Source organism: Cynoglossus semilaevis, chromosome 8 (assembly GCF_000523025.1).
Source record: "Cynoglossus semilaevis isolate Cse_v1.0 chromosome 8, Cse_v1.0, whole genome shotgun sequence".
NCBI classification, from domain to species: domain Eukaryota; kingdom Metazoa; phylum Chordata; class Actinopteri; order Pleuronectiformes; family Cynoglossidae; genus Cynoglossus; species Cynoglossus semilaevis.
Window position 1 is genome coordinate 3,742,764 of NC_024314.1, and position 11,310 is coordinate 3,754,073.

Genomic DNA, 11,310 nt, shown 5'->3' on the forward strand with positions numbered 1-11,310 from the left:
ATTTCCTCAACACTGAGCAGGAGTGTCAGCCTTTTTCCTCCTCCGCTCTGCCAAACATCAACCTGGGGCAACCTTCTTTTAAATCGCTTTCTGCCTCTTTACAAATGAGAGAAAGCGAGCAGGTAATAAATCTTCCACTTCCTCACTACCATCAAATGCCACTTTTAGCTGGCGGACACTTGTCCTCCCTGTCACTCTTTCTTTTTCAAACCACTGTGGCCCTAAAACACGGCTTGTGCATAAACGCTGTCCTGTGCAGAGATTCTTTTTTGTTACGTCTCTCTGTGCCCTTTAGCGCTTTTCTCACTCCCGGGGGTGTCTCTGGGATCGATAAGCAGTCCGTCTGCTGAGGTGCTAAGACCTTTCTGTTGTTAACGCTCAGTCAACTTGAGTCAGAGGAACCCTTTCCACTTCCACTAGTTGTCCCAGCAGGATTCCCTAGCACTGTTTTGTGTGTGTGTGTGTGTGTGTGTGGGAGGGGGGGGGGGTGTTTCTGTGATGGGTCGGTTATTCCCTTTTGTGGGAACATGTGCCCCAGTTTTGCTGGACGTCTAAAGCCTTTTAGCATCTGCGGAACTGAGATATGGAAGGTTCTATCCCATGACCAAATGGTTTTTTGAAGAGGACGAGAGTTGCTTTGAAGCGGGGGTCTGTACAGAGAATACTGGCTGACTGTTTCGGTCACGTTAAAGATGTCTCTTCAGGAATATTAGCGGGCTGGTGAAAACAGCAGCAAATCTTACCTCAAACACAGGAAGAGGAAGAAGGCGATGAGCAGAGCTACCATGGAGATGCAGTGTCCCAGGAAGTTTATGATCACAGCGATCTGGTAGTGCATCTTGTATTTATTCTGCAGAACAGGAAAGGGAAACCTTGAGATCCTTGATTAAGAACAAGAGAGATTCAAACCTATGACAAACAATGAACATACTGTATTAAGATATTACCATAAATACATGATTTCTTTTCAAAGTGAATCACTGTCTAATATGGGAAAAACATAAAACAAAACAAAAAAGACAATGTGCAAGTTTTCTTTGTCACATCAAAATATAAAAATCTTTCATCTTCTAAATCTTTCAACAGGGAAAATGTAAAGAAACCTAGAAAAGTTATTCAGAAAACAGATCCTACCAAGTACCGGACCGGAACTCCACATGGCTTAATTTGCAGTTTCTATTCAGACCCAGTGGAAACTGCCATTTCTCGTTAAAGAACAACTAGGAGTCCTATGTGGCCGACATGGACAACCTTGTTCATCATTCGTCCCACCAACCGAGCGCACGTAAATCCGTGTGGGGCTTACACAGAAATGCTGAATGGACTTTTGTGAATTTAGTGGTAATTTTTCATCTTTCTGGGTCAAAATAAATCAATCGTATTTGTCTTATGTCCCAAATTGGGTAATACGACACAAAAAAGAACACATTCAGGATGGGGTCAGAGGAAACGACTGCTGTTTGTACAGAGCAGACTAATCCTTAACGTATAGGGATTCTGTACAGGTCTGACAACAGAGGTCACTGTGAAACTCTTTTATTATTCACACGTCACCAACAGAAGGACGTGGACTGTCACCCTTCTTTGGTTGGATTGATAAGCAGCTGGGGGCTAAGTGTCCTGTCTTTGGGCACCATAAGTTGGCGACCCCTGCAGCCTGTACACACAGACAGTAGGAGGGACGTGAGACAGACCTCACAAACACAGCCGTTCCATTTACCAACGTGATGTTTAAGAACTTGTGGATAGTGAGCAGAGATTCATTCATGAGGTGGTTTTATTTCCATTACAACTGGTAAAATACAAATAAAGGAATTTCAAAGTTTGAAAAGTGGCAAAGAAAAGACACAGATGTCCTTTCAGAGAACAAGAAAGAAGTTAATTATCAGCTATAATGTGACCTATTAGAAATAAAAGGCTTATTATTGGTGGGTGTGACTGATTTGGTGCCAAACTTTACAGAAGGTGTGTCACAAAGAGATGTGTTGACATAAACTTTGCTGGAGTTTTTATGATCCTTCTATTCTACTCTATCCATGGTTTATAAAATAGTTTAAAAAAGTTGTTTTTTTAGAAATAGTGTGTGCTGCATCTACCCATTCCAAGATTTGTGAATGTTTACCATAAAAGTTCATTTCATTTTTGATCTTATATTTAAGTACTGTAACAGATGTACATTGGGCAATACTGTAAACAATATTTAGGTTTTTTTTGTGAGAGCTGAGCCTCTAGAGGAGCACACAATAGAGAGAGTCCGTTTTCAGCTCATATAACTCCCCAGAAACATCTCGTGGTTTTACAGACCGTGGTTTAAACTCATGAGCAGCATTTTCATCAGGTCTCCTGTTGTTTCAAAAGCTGCTCTAAATCACCGCCTTACACCTGCTGCCTTCTCCTAGGATATCCAGTGTGATCAGCTTTTCCCCAGACTATGGATGGTAATCTGTGCTTTAACTGGATTTATGTAACCCACGGGTGTCTATGCTGGGATTAAATACTTAATCCCTGTCCTGAGACATATCATCTGCCCTATTCAGTATATTTTCTTGCAACTGATATCAAGTCAAAATCTACACAGGGCAGATGGCATTGTAATTTCCCAGCCTGGGATCAATAAAGCACATCTATCTATCTATTGATTCTCTTGCTCACCAACACAGACTGTTTTTTATCAATAAAGCTGCAGACAGGTTATAAAATACTGCAAAAACTCACTGAGCAGCAGAGTGAAAAACGACTGCTTTATCATAACACACATTTTAACCTGAATCGTCTTTTTCTTTGATGATTAATGCAGTTAAAATGTGCAAAAACAAAAAGTCCATGGCAGGGCGGACAGTATTCTGTTACAGTTAAGTCAAGGTAAAGGCCTCGATTCATGCACAGGTCTGAAATATCCAGAATAATCCAACTGACACTCCAGATCTTGTGGAACTAATCTGATATGATTCCTCTTATTATCATATTAGTGAGATTGATCTTTTCTGCCTTTTAAATATCAATTAATGTTTTTAACAAACTACATAAACCAAAAAATAGATAAATAAATGTAACGACTAAAAGTTGTTATTAATATTTTGATCTTTTGAAAAAGTTAGTGGTTAAAGCAATACTTAATAACAATTGAGGATTAGAATATATTTTTAAAATATAAGATTCTCAAATAAACAAAGCATATAAAAATAAATAACTCTGATAGCGGTACATTTTTGTTTTGTTTAAATTGTCTCCCACTGAAAAAGGAGAAATATCTACTATTAGAAAAATATATATAATCCCTCTGCTGATGCATTAGGCAGTGGGACAACAGAACAATGTTCAGAGCAGAGTCACATGATCAAAGGGATCATCTCAAGGGTAGCATGACAAATGATTCAGGCACTGGTACTCTCTCAATGCACCCGCAGTACGTAAGAATTCATACAGAGCAGAGAATAAGTGAATGGTTCCTGTTATAGACACTGAAGAGTGCACTGAGACATAAATCAAACCAACAGGAGGTTTGGTAAAAATAGATTCCAGAGCTGAGAGGAGAGACCAGGATGTGGAGGTGCAGGATGAGGGGATAAGGTAAAGCCGGGGTTAAAATGGGATGGTGGGGTTCAGTGCTGCATACAGTTAAAAGATGGAGCAGTGGAAAGAAGGGCGGGAGAAAAACCAGGCTCAAAACCAGTCCATGTTGCAGTTTCAAGAAGGAAACCACAGTCGTCCTTTCTTTTATTGATTTTGTGTCTATTTTTACATAGACTCAGGGACCGTCCACAAAGTGACAGAATAAAAATGAAATCTCATTCAAGTAGAGAACACATTTGCAAATGTATTTGATGTAATGTAATGCAATATAGTTTTTTATATTATACTGTATAATGATGGCTATGCTACAGGGGCTACTTTGAACAGTTCGATTTTGTATTTTCTTTTTTTTTTCTTTTTTGTGGTATATTTCAAATTACTTTAAAAATGTCAAGGTTTCAAAGATTTTAAGGCGCTTCAAACTTTGATTAGCTCCACCTACTACCAAATATCAAGTCTCCCTAAACCCCTGGCCTACAAGAGTTCTAAACTCCATAAGAAATAAGAGACACTGAGTGTATGCTAACAGGGCTCGCTACACCTAAAAGGAAAAACCAATACTTTTTTATTCTCAAACAAACTTTCCCACAGGGCTTTGATCCACTGCCCAGTGGGACCACGGACGATCGGGTTCAATACCATCTGAACCTTAAAGAGGGAACATCTCTACTCTTCCCCCTCCTTTTTACACTGGTGTCAATCACAGCACTGCAGCCATTACTGCCACCCAGTGATTTATGACAGCTACAAAAAAGGGGCCTGGAAAAAAAAAATCAAATCCACATTTTTGAAAAGGTCAGAGACTTTTTATCCATCTTCTACAGGGATCGATCCGACATCGGCCTCTGAGAGAAAAGACCAAAGGCAGGCTCTCGGTCAGAGCTGCTGCTCATGCTCATTCTACTGTCCGTGTTCAGGCTTTCACTCCGATGAATGATGACTCTCTCTGTGTGCGTGTGTGTGTCTGTTTTAGTAAAGGTTAAACATTGACTGTTTGTTTTGTAGATTTGTAGTATGTGCAGAGCAGCTGCTGCCGTGCTTCTGTTTCTATTTAACCAATACAAATTAATCCCAAAAAGAATAGTTTGTGCAGGTTATTTAAATAAGTTCCTGATCCTTAACTTACTCATGGACTTCGTTCAGGGGCAAGGCGTTTTATGTGCACAAATAAATGAACACATACATGAATTGGTTTTTAAAAATGTATCAATGAATAAAAACACTACTGTCATGACTGAAACACTTCTGAGTTACAGTACAATATGTCTGGGTGTGAAATTAAGAAAATCATTCCATTAAACGACCTTCCAGCTTTAATAACTGATAGTGTGTGTTTTGTAGCTTTACTGATTACAATTTACTGATCACAGGAAAGATGAAACAAAAACCATTACTGTCAGCCTTATTACATCTGTCTCTGTCCTGTTGTCCCATTTTTATAACAACAATATAAAATGTTTTCTTAAATATTATTATTTAATATTATCAATATATTTGTTTATATTTATGTTTTTTATGTTTAGGGGGGGGGGGTTAATTTAATTAATTAATTAACAGCATATTTCTGTGGGGCTTCTATCTTGAAGCTCCACTGTATATATATAAAATGTCCAATTGATCAGTTGCACTTTAAATGAAAATGAACAGCTTCTATGGCTGAGGTAAAAATCAGCTGACTGCTTAAATCCTTGACAAACACCATGTGATGTGCATGAACAAAAATGTCGCGGAAAGAGAACCAAGCTCTTTCACAGAAACAAAATCCTGGCTGTCTTCTATGATTCTTCTGAAGAATTCACACAGACATGAGATGTGAAACAGCAGCATCTTGATTAGTGAGATTCCAGACTTACAACCTACATATAAAACCAGCCAAGCCCAGAAGTTTGGGTAAAAGGAAGATAAAGCTGGAATGGCAGCGCTTTAAATGCAAATTCAGAGCAGTCATTGTGTGTTTGAAGCTGATTCCTTCATGCAATGCTCTGGGGCTTTCCCTAGTACATTCAGCACTTTTTTGAGAGTCCTTCCATTGCTGCAGGCTTTGAGAAACTAAAGCCTGAATCCATATTTACTATAAATAAGCCCCGACAGCAGCAGCAGCGGCTGCAGCGGCAGCAGCAGCAGCAGCAGCGGCAGCAGCAGCAGCAGCAGCAGCAGCAGCAGCGGCTGCAGCAGCAGCGGCAGCAGCGGCAGCAGCAGCGGCAGCAGCAGCAGCAGCAGCAGCAGCGGCAGCAGCAGCAGCAGCAGCAGCAGCAGCAGCAGCGGCAGCAGCAGCAGCAGCAGCAGCAGCGGCTGCAGCAGCAGCGGCAGCAGCGGCAGCAGCAGCGGCAGCAGCAGCAGCAGCAGCAGCAGCGGCTGCAGCAGCAGCGGCAGCAGCGGCAGCAGCAGCGGCAGCAGCAGCAGCAGCAGCAGCAGCGGCAGCAGCAGCAGCAGCAGCAGCAGCGGCAGCAGCAGCAGCAGCAGCAGCAGCAGCGGCTGCAGCAGCAGCGGCAGCAGCGGCAGCAGCAGCGGCAGCAGCAGCAGCAGCAGCAGCAGCGGCTGCAGCAGCAGCGGCAGCAGCGGCAGCAGCAGCGGCAGCAGCAGCAGCAGCAGCAGCAGCGGCAGCAGCAGCAGCAGCAGCAGCAGCGGCAGCAGCAGCAGCAGCAGCAGCAGCGGCTGCAGCAGCAGCGGCAGCAGCGGCAGCAGCAGCGGCAGCAGCAGCAGCAGCAGCAGCAGCGGCTGCAGCAGCAGCGGCAGCAGCGGCAGCAGCAGCGGCAGCAGCAGCAGCAGCAGCAGCAGCGGCAGCAGCAGCAGCAGCAGCAGCAGCGGCAGCAGCAGCAGCAGCAGCAGCAGCAGCGGCAGCAGCAGCAGCAGCAGCAGCAGCAGCGGCAGCAGCAGCAGCAGCAGCAGCAGCAGCCATCTCCCCAGTGCTAACCTTGCTTCTGCTGCTGGTTACAGATTAACACAGGGAGCTGTTACAGGCCTTTGGTGAAAACACTCATTAATCAGGTCTGGTGCACTCAAACTCCACACACCAAAGTCTTACCGTATCAAGAATGGCTGTACACATGGAATAGTTGCCCTTCAACGCCCAAGTCCCGTTTTCAAGACACTTCCTGTAAACATTATCTGCAAGAGAAGACAGGGCCAGGGGGGCAGACACAAGGTAAATATGATGTTCATTTTTGCATAATAAGTACATTGTGCTCTGCAGTGTGGTTCATTTTCTTGCGTCTCATAGAAATATACAGGACACCAGTTTCTTCCGGCACTGTGACCTTTTTGAGGCTACAGTAATAGAGAGAGATATCATTAAAAGGCGTGTTGGAAAGCAGAGGTTTCAAACACGACTGCTGTCAGGACGCTCTCCAACCCTCTGCCTAAATACTGTTATTATTCTTCACATTTATGACAAACAGCCACAAAAGTCCCATTACTCCACCAACGACCCCAAGTCCTGCTACGTCTTCTTCTACACTGCTCTACGCCGCCTCTTCATGTAGCCAAGCTACAAGCTGAGACAGTACAACACACATCTTTGCATGTTCACCTACAACCATGCTTAGGCAAGACCACAGGTGAGGTGTGACAGAGTCAACTTGAAGGTAATAAAGTCTATGTACTCACCAGCCACTACATAAGGTTTACTGCATACTACTCCCTCATAATCTGACCAAATAACAATCGACTTCAGATCATGGGAAGCAGCTGCACACGTCTTCAATCATGAACTTGTTGTTGATGCCTGACACTCAGGTCTAATCTGAGATTAGACCTGAGTGTCAGCTGTAAACAACCAGTCCAATCAGGTTTTGGCCAAAGGTGAAGTTCACACAAGCCTCATGTTTCGTATTTAGGCCTTAGAACAATTCAAATGGAAACAAAAAAGTAAGTTAGTAAAAGTTCCCTTGGCACAAACTCCCTGCTGATGCTAAAGGCAGAGTATACAGACAAGAATCTCCACAGTAAACCACTGTTTCCCAAAAGTTGGGAAACAGTGGACGATTTTTTGATTGGCTGCCTGTCACTGTCACATCGATGAATGAAGAGAAGTGATTTGCAGTAAGTAAATAATCTACTGCAAACAATAATAACCAATGAAACCAGTTAAGTGAAATTGGATACTTTTCCTCCCTATACTTCAAGACAAAAACTCCCTGCTGGAGGAAATTTAAATGGTTCTTTCTGTTTTTCCTTTAAATCTTACCCTTCCAAGATAAGATTTCATTTTAATTTAGTTTTCTTCCTCTGTGTTTTTTTTACTCTCTGTCATTTTGATGCTGTGGCCCATAAATGTAGAGATTAATATCATATTTGTCATTTCACATTTAGTATTTTCCTCAGATAAAGGAACCAGCCAAAAGACTGCCAGGGAACAAAGCGCAACAAACGGGGCCATTTGAAGTTAAAAGGATATAGGGTCAGGCTTTTTTTGATGTCAGTTGATGTCTGTAGGGCAACAACCACTGCTTTTTTTCAAACCCTCTGAATTAAAAGTTCAAAGCCACGGCTGGAGCTTTTGTAAATGTTGTAATAGGGCAGCTTTGCTATGCTGTGTGATAGCACACTCTGCCCATGTGATCACTGCATGCAGCAGGAAGCACAACTCTTTACTGAACCTGCTTCATTTTGTACCATTTAAGGGGAATGATTTTATCTTTAGGGTTCCTGCAATCAGCAGTGGGAGCACGTTGAGCAGTGACAGCCAGTTACTGGCTGCTCCCCTCACTACAGCACTCTGCACTGATGCATGGACAGGCCTGACACTCTTCCTAAGATGGGTCATCTCCACGGGTCGCTGGGAATGTTTTCTAGCAACGCGGCCAGCTGAGCTTAAGCAGTGGCCAGGAGTCCAGTGGTGTTTGACTGAGGAAAAGGCACAAATACAACTAAACACAATTGAATACAACTGTTCTATCCGATTATGATTCTGTTTATTTTTATATTCCAATCTATTTCCATCATTTCATTTACATACTATTTATATTCTACTCCATTTTATTCCAATGCTGCTCCTTTTCATTTCTATTTTAAAATTCCATTATAATACAATTCAGTTCAAATGAACTGTACTGTACTGTTTTCTACTCTACCTCCAATGAATATACTGGCAAATCCTTTAATAAACGGATGTTACAGTGGATACGTTTGTCCATGTTCCTATCATAGGGTTAGCGCCCAGATTAAACCAAATGTTCATGAAATGTGTTTTAGATCATAAAGTAAGAAAAAAAATGTTTTATTCCGTTCATTTTCCGAAAAAAAGAAAGAAAAAAACCTTAATATGTGAAGACATTTAAGACCCAAAGGTTAGGAACAAAAGGTTAACATAAAAAAGTCTGAATCTGAAGAAGAAAAACAAATGACTGTATAGTCTGGCAGTGTAATAACACAGTCAATATCTTTCAAATGTGGCTGAATAAAAGAGCTTCAATACATCAATACACACAGATGGCTCAGGTGCCGTCCCCATCATGAAAATCCTTATCATCTGCTAATCATTAAAGCCTGGAACTCAACGTCTGGTGTTTATCACAGCAGGAGAAACTACCAGCCAATCAAGGGCCTGACAGCACGGTCATCATCACACTCAGCACCACCATAATCATTAGCACTGTTGAGTGAGTCAGTAAGTACTAAGACAGGTTTTATCACTTCAAATACAGTTATTATTTTTATTTCTTTAAATTCTTTGAAAAATGGCAATATTTCTTTCATTATATCAACAAAATAGTATCAGAAAATGAGCGTCTGATGAAAAATCAGTTTGTACCTCTTAACCTTCTAATTAGGTTTGAAATGTCTTCAGAATTATGATAATTTATGAGGAAAACTTCTGTCATCATAACTGTTTTTTCACCCTAATCTGAGTCTAAGACTTAGAATAAAAGGGCTGTAAATATTCCATAAAACATGAAAAAAGTAAACTCCAATAAAGGTCAGCATGGACTAAAAAAATGTGAGTGTGTTTACCTTGTTAAATTTGAAAAAGCAGCATCCAACACCACTTTATTAATTTTTGCCTTTTTTAATATCCCTAAAAATGCCAGGGATTGAAGCACAGATGGAATACACACACACACACACACACACACTGTGCACAAACACAGCAAATGTCACTGAATGATGTTTAAACACCTGGCATTGTGACATTTCGATTGCATTCCTGGTTTAGCCATCAGCATTATTACAAACCAGAACGCCTTTTTTTTTAATCTGTGCGTTGGCTGCCAGAGTCAGGATCCTAAAAACTAAAAGGATTAAAGGGAGACAATCATAAATCAACATTAGTCTGCATCCATCCTGGGGTGGAGGCAGACAACCCTAAATGCACGTTTTAATAATGAGTTTCTTTTTTCGTCCGGGTGGGAGATAAAACAGAAGTGGGTCGCCTCGGGACAATAATGTGCAACGAGTGGAGTAAAAATAGCTTGCTGACAGTGTTGGGGAAACTGTCATTCCCAGTTAAGATTACCTAGCTGCTGATATTCCCTTAACCTCAACTGTAATATCTGGGAGAGCTTTGAAAATCTGCCTGTGGAGAATCATGTCAAAAGTCAGCAGTGAAGACTGACAGTGGAACAGACTGGACCATGTCAGTTCAATCAGAGTAACATGAGCCAGTCTGTTAGCCTGACAGTAACACTGTCCACCTATAAACTTGACCTTTAGGTCACATTTAGAACTATTCATCTTCTAATCACCATTTCATTATTTTCATTATTTTACATTGACTGCAAATAATTACAAAAAAAAAAGAGAGGATCAGGGTAACAATTCAAACTAGAGAATTCTGACTTCAGGGGCCAAAAATATATATGCCACAGACAAGGTCTTCACACTCACACGCCAAAACTTAAGAAGACCAAGTAGAACAGTGAAATATATTCACACTGGCACTGGAGCAGAGAGTGATAATAAAAAGTCCTCTGAAATCATTTCCTTACTGAATTAATAAATTAAGAGTCCAATGATTATTTTCTTCTTTCAATGCACAAGTTTTATATTGTTGAAAACCCTATTAACAAAACAGTCAGAAAAGACGTCTGTGCTCTTTAGAATGTGCCTTTAAAGACATATGTCACATGATACTATGACAGCACATTGAACCGCTTATTTTTAGGCCGTTTTTATTTTTAGCTTTGACTGAAACATTTTCAGCACTTCTCACTTTCCTGACAACATTACTACTACTTTACTACATTACTACTACTTTACTACATTACTACTACTTTACTACATTACTACTACTTTACTACATTACTACTACTTGTGTGTAGTGAACTCCTTGTCATTGTGACACAGCTCACCACTGCACACAACCAAATGTGACCTCTGCTTTTAACCCATCACCAAAGTGAACAGTGGGCAGCTTTAAGAGCCTGGGGAGCAGTGTGTGGGGACCTCAGTGGTAACCGGGCAGAGGGTGGACTTGAACCTGAAACCTTCTGGATTCTGCTTCCTTAACCACTAAGGCACCACCACTATGACCACTAAGTCATATTATACTGTAACCTTGTAAAAAACAAAAGCCTGTTCAGTTGAAATGCTTTTCAGAGAGAAAAAAGAAACAAATTCACATGTGATAAAGAAATATGTTTTATTAAAATATGAACGACTGTATTTCATTTAATTGTATTTTAATTGTTTTTTTGTTTTTTTTAATTTCTGATAACCAAAAGAAAATTTGAAAGGAACTTGGTTCTGGTGCTATTATTATAATTATTATATACATATATATATATATATATGTATATA

The 11,310-nt window shown here is 41.0% G+C and overlaps 1 protein-coding gene and 1 long non-coding RNA gene across 2 annotated transcripts in view; one reads left to right on the top strand and one right to left on the bottom strand.

The window, feature by feature from the left end:
- The window catches only part of LOC103381624 (corticotropin-releasing factor receptor 1), a 54,618-nt gene that overhangs the window by 19,257 nt on the left and 24,051 nt on the right, over positions 1-11,310 (bottom strand). The window contains exons 5-6 of the mRNA XM_008314078.3: positions 6,599-6,681; positions 744-850 (exon numbers count right to left, since the gene is read on the bottom strand). Coding sequence (XP_008312300.1) covers positions 744-850; positions 6,599-6,681 — 190 coding nt within the window. The remainder of the gene's footprint in view (positions 1-743; positions 851-6,598; positions 6,682-11,310) is intronic.
- LOC112487351 (uncharacterized) lies at positions 6,581-9,562 on the top strand. Its single transcript, XR_003050389.1, has 3 exons — positions 6,581-6,718; positions 6,972-7,130; positions 8,216-9,562. It is a non-coding gene; the product is annotated as an uncharacterized LOC112487351 (long non-coding RNA).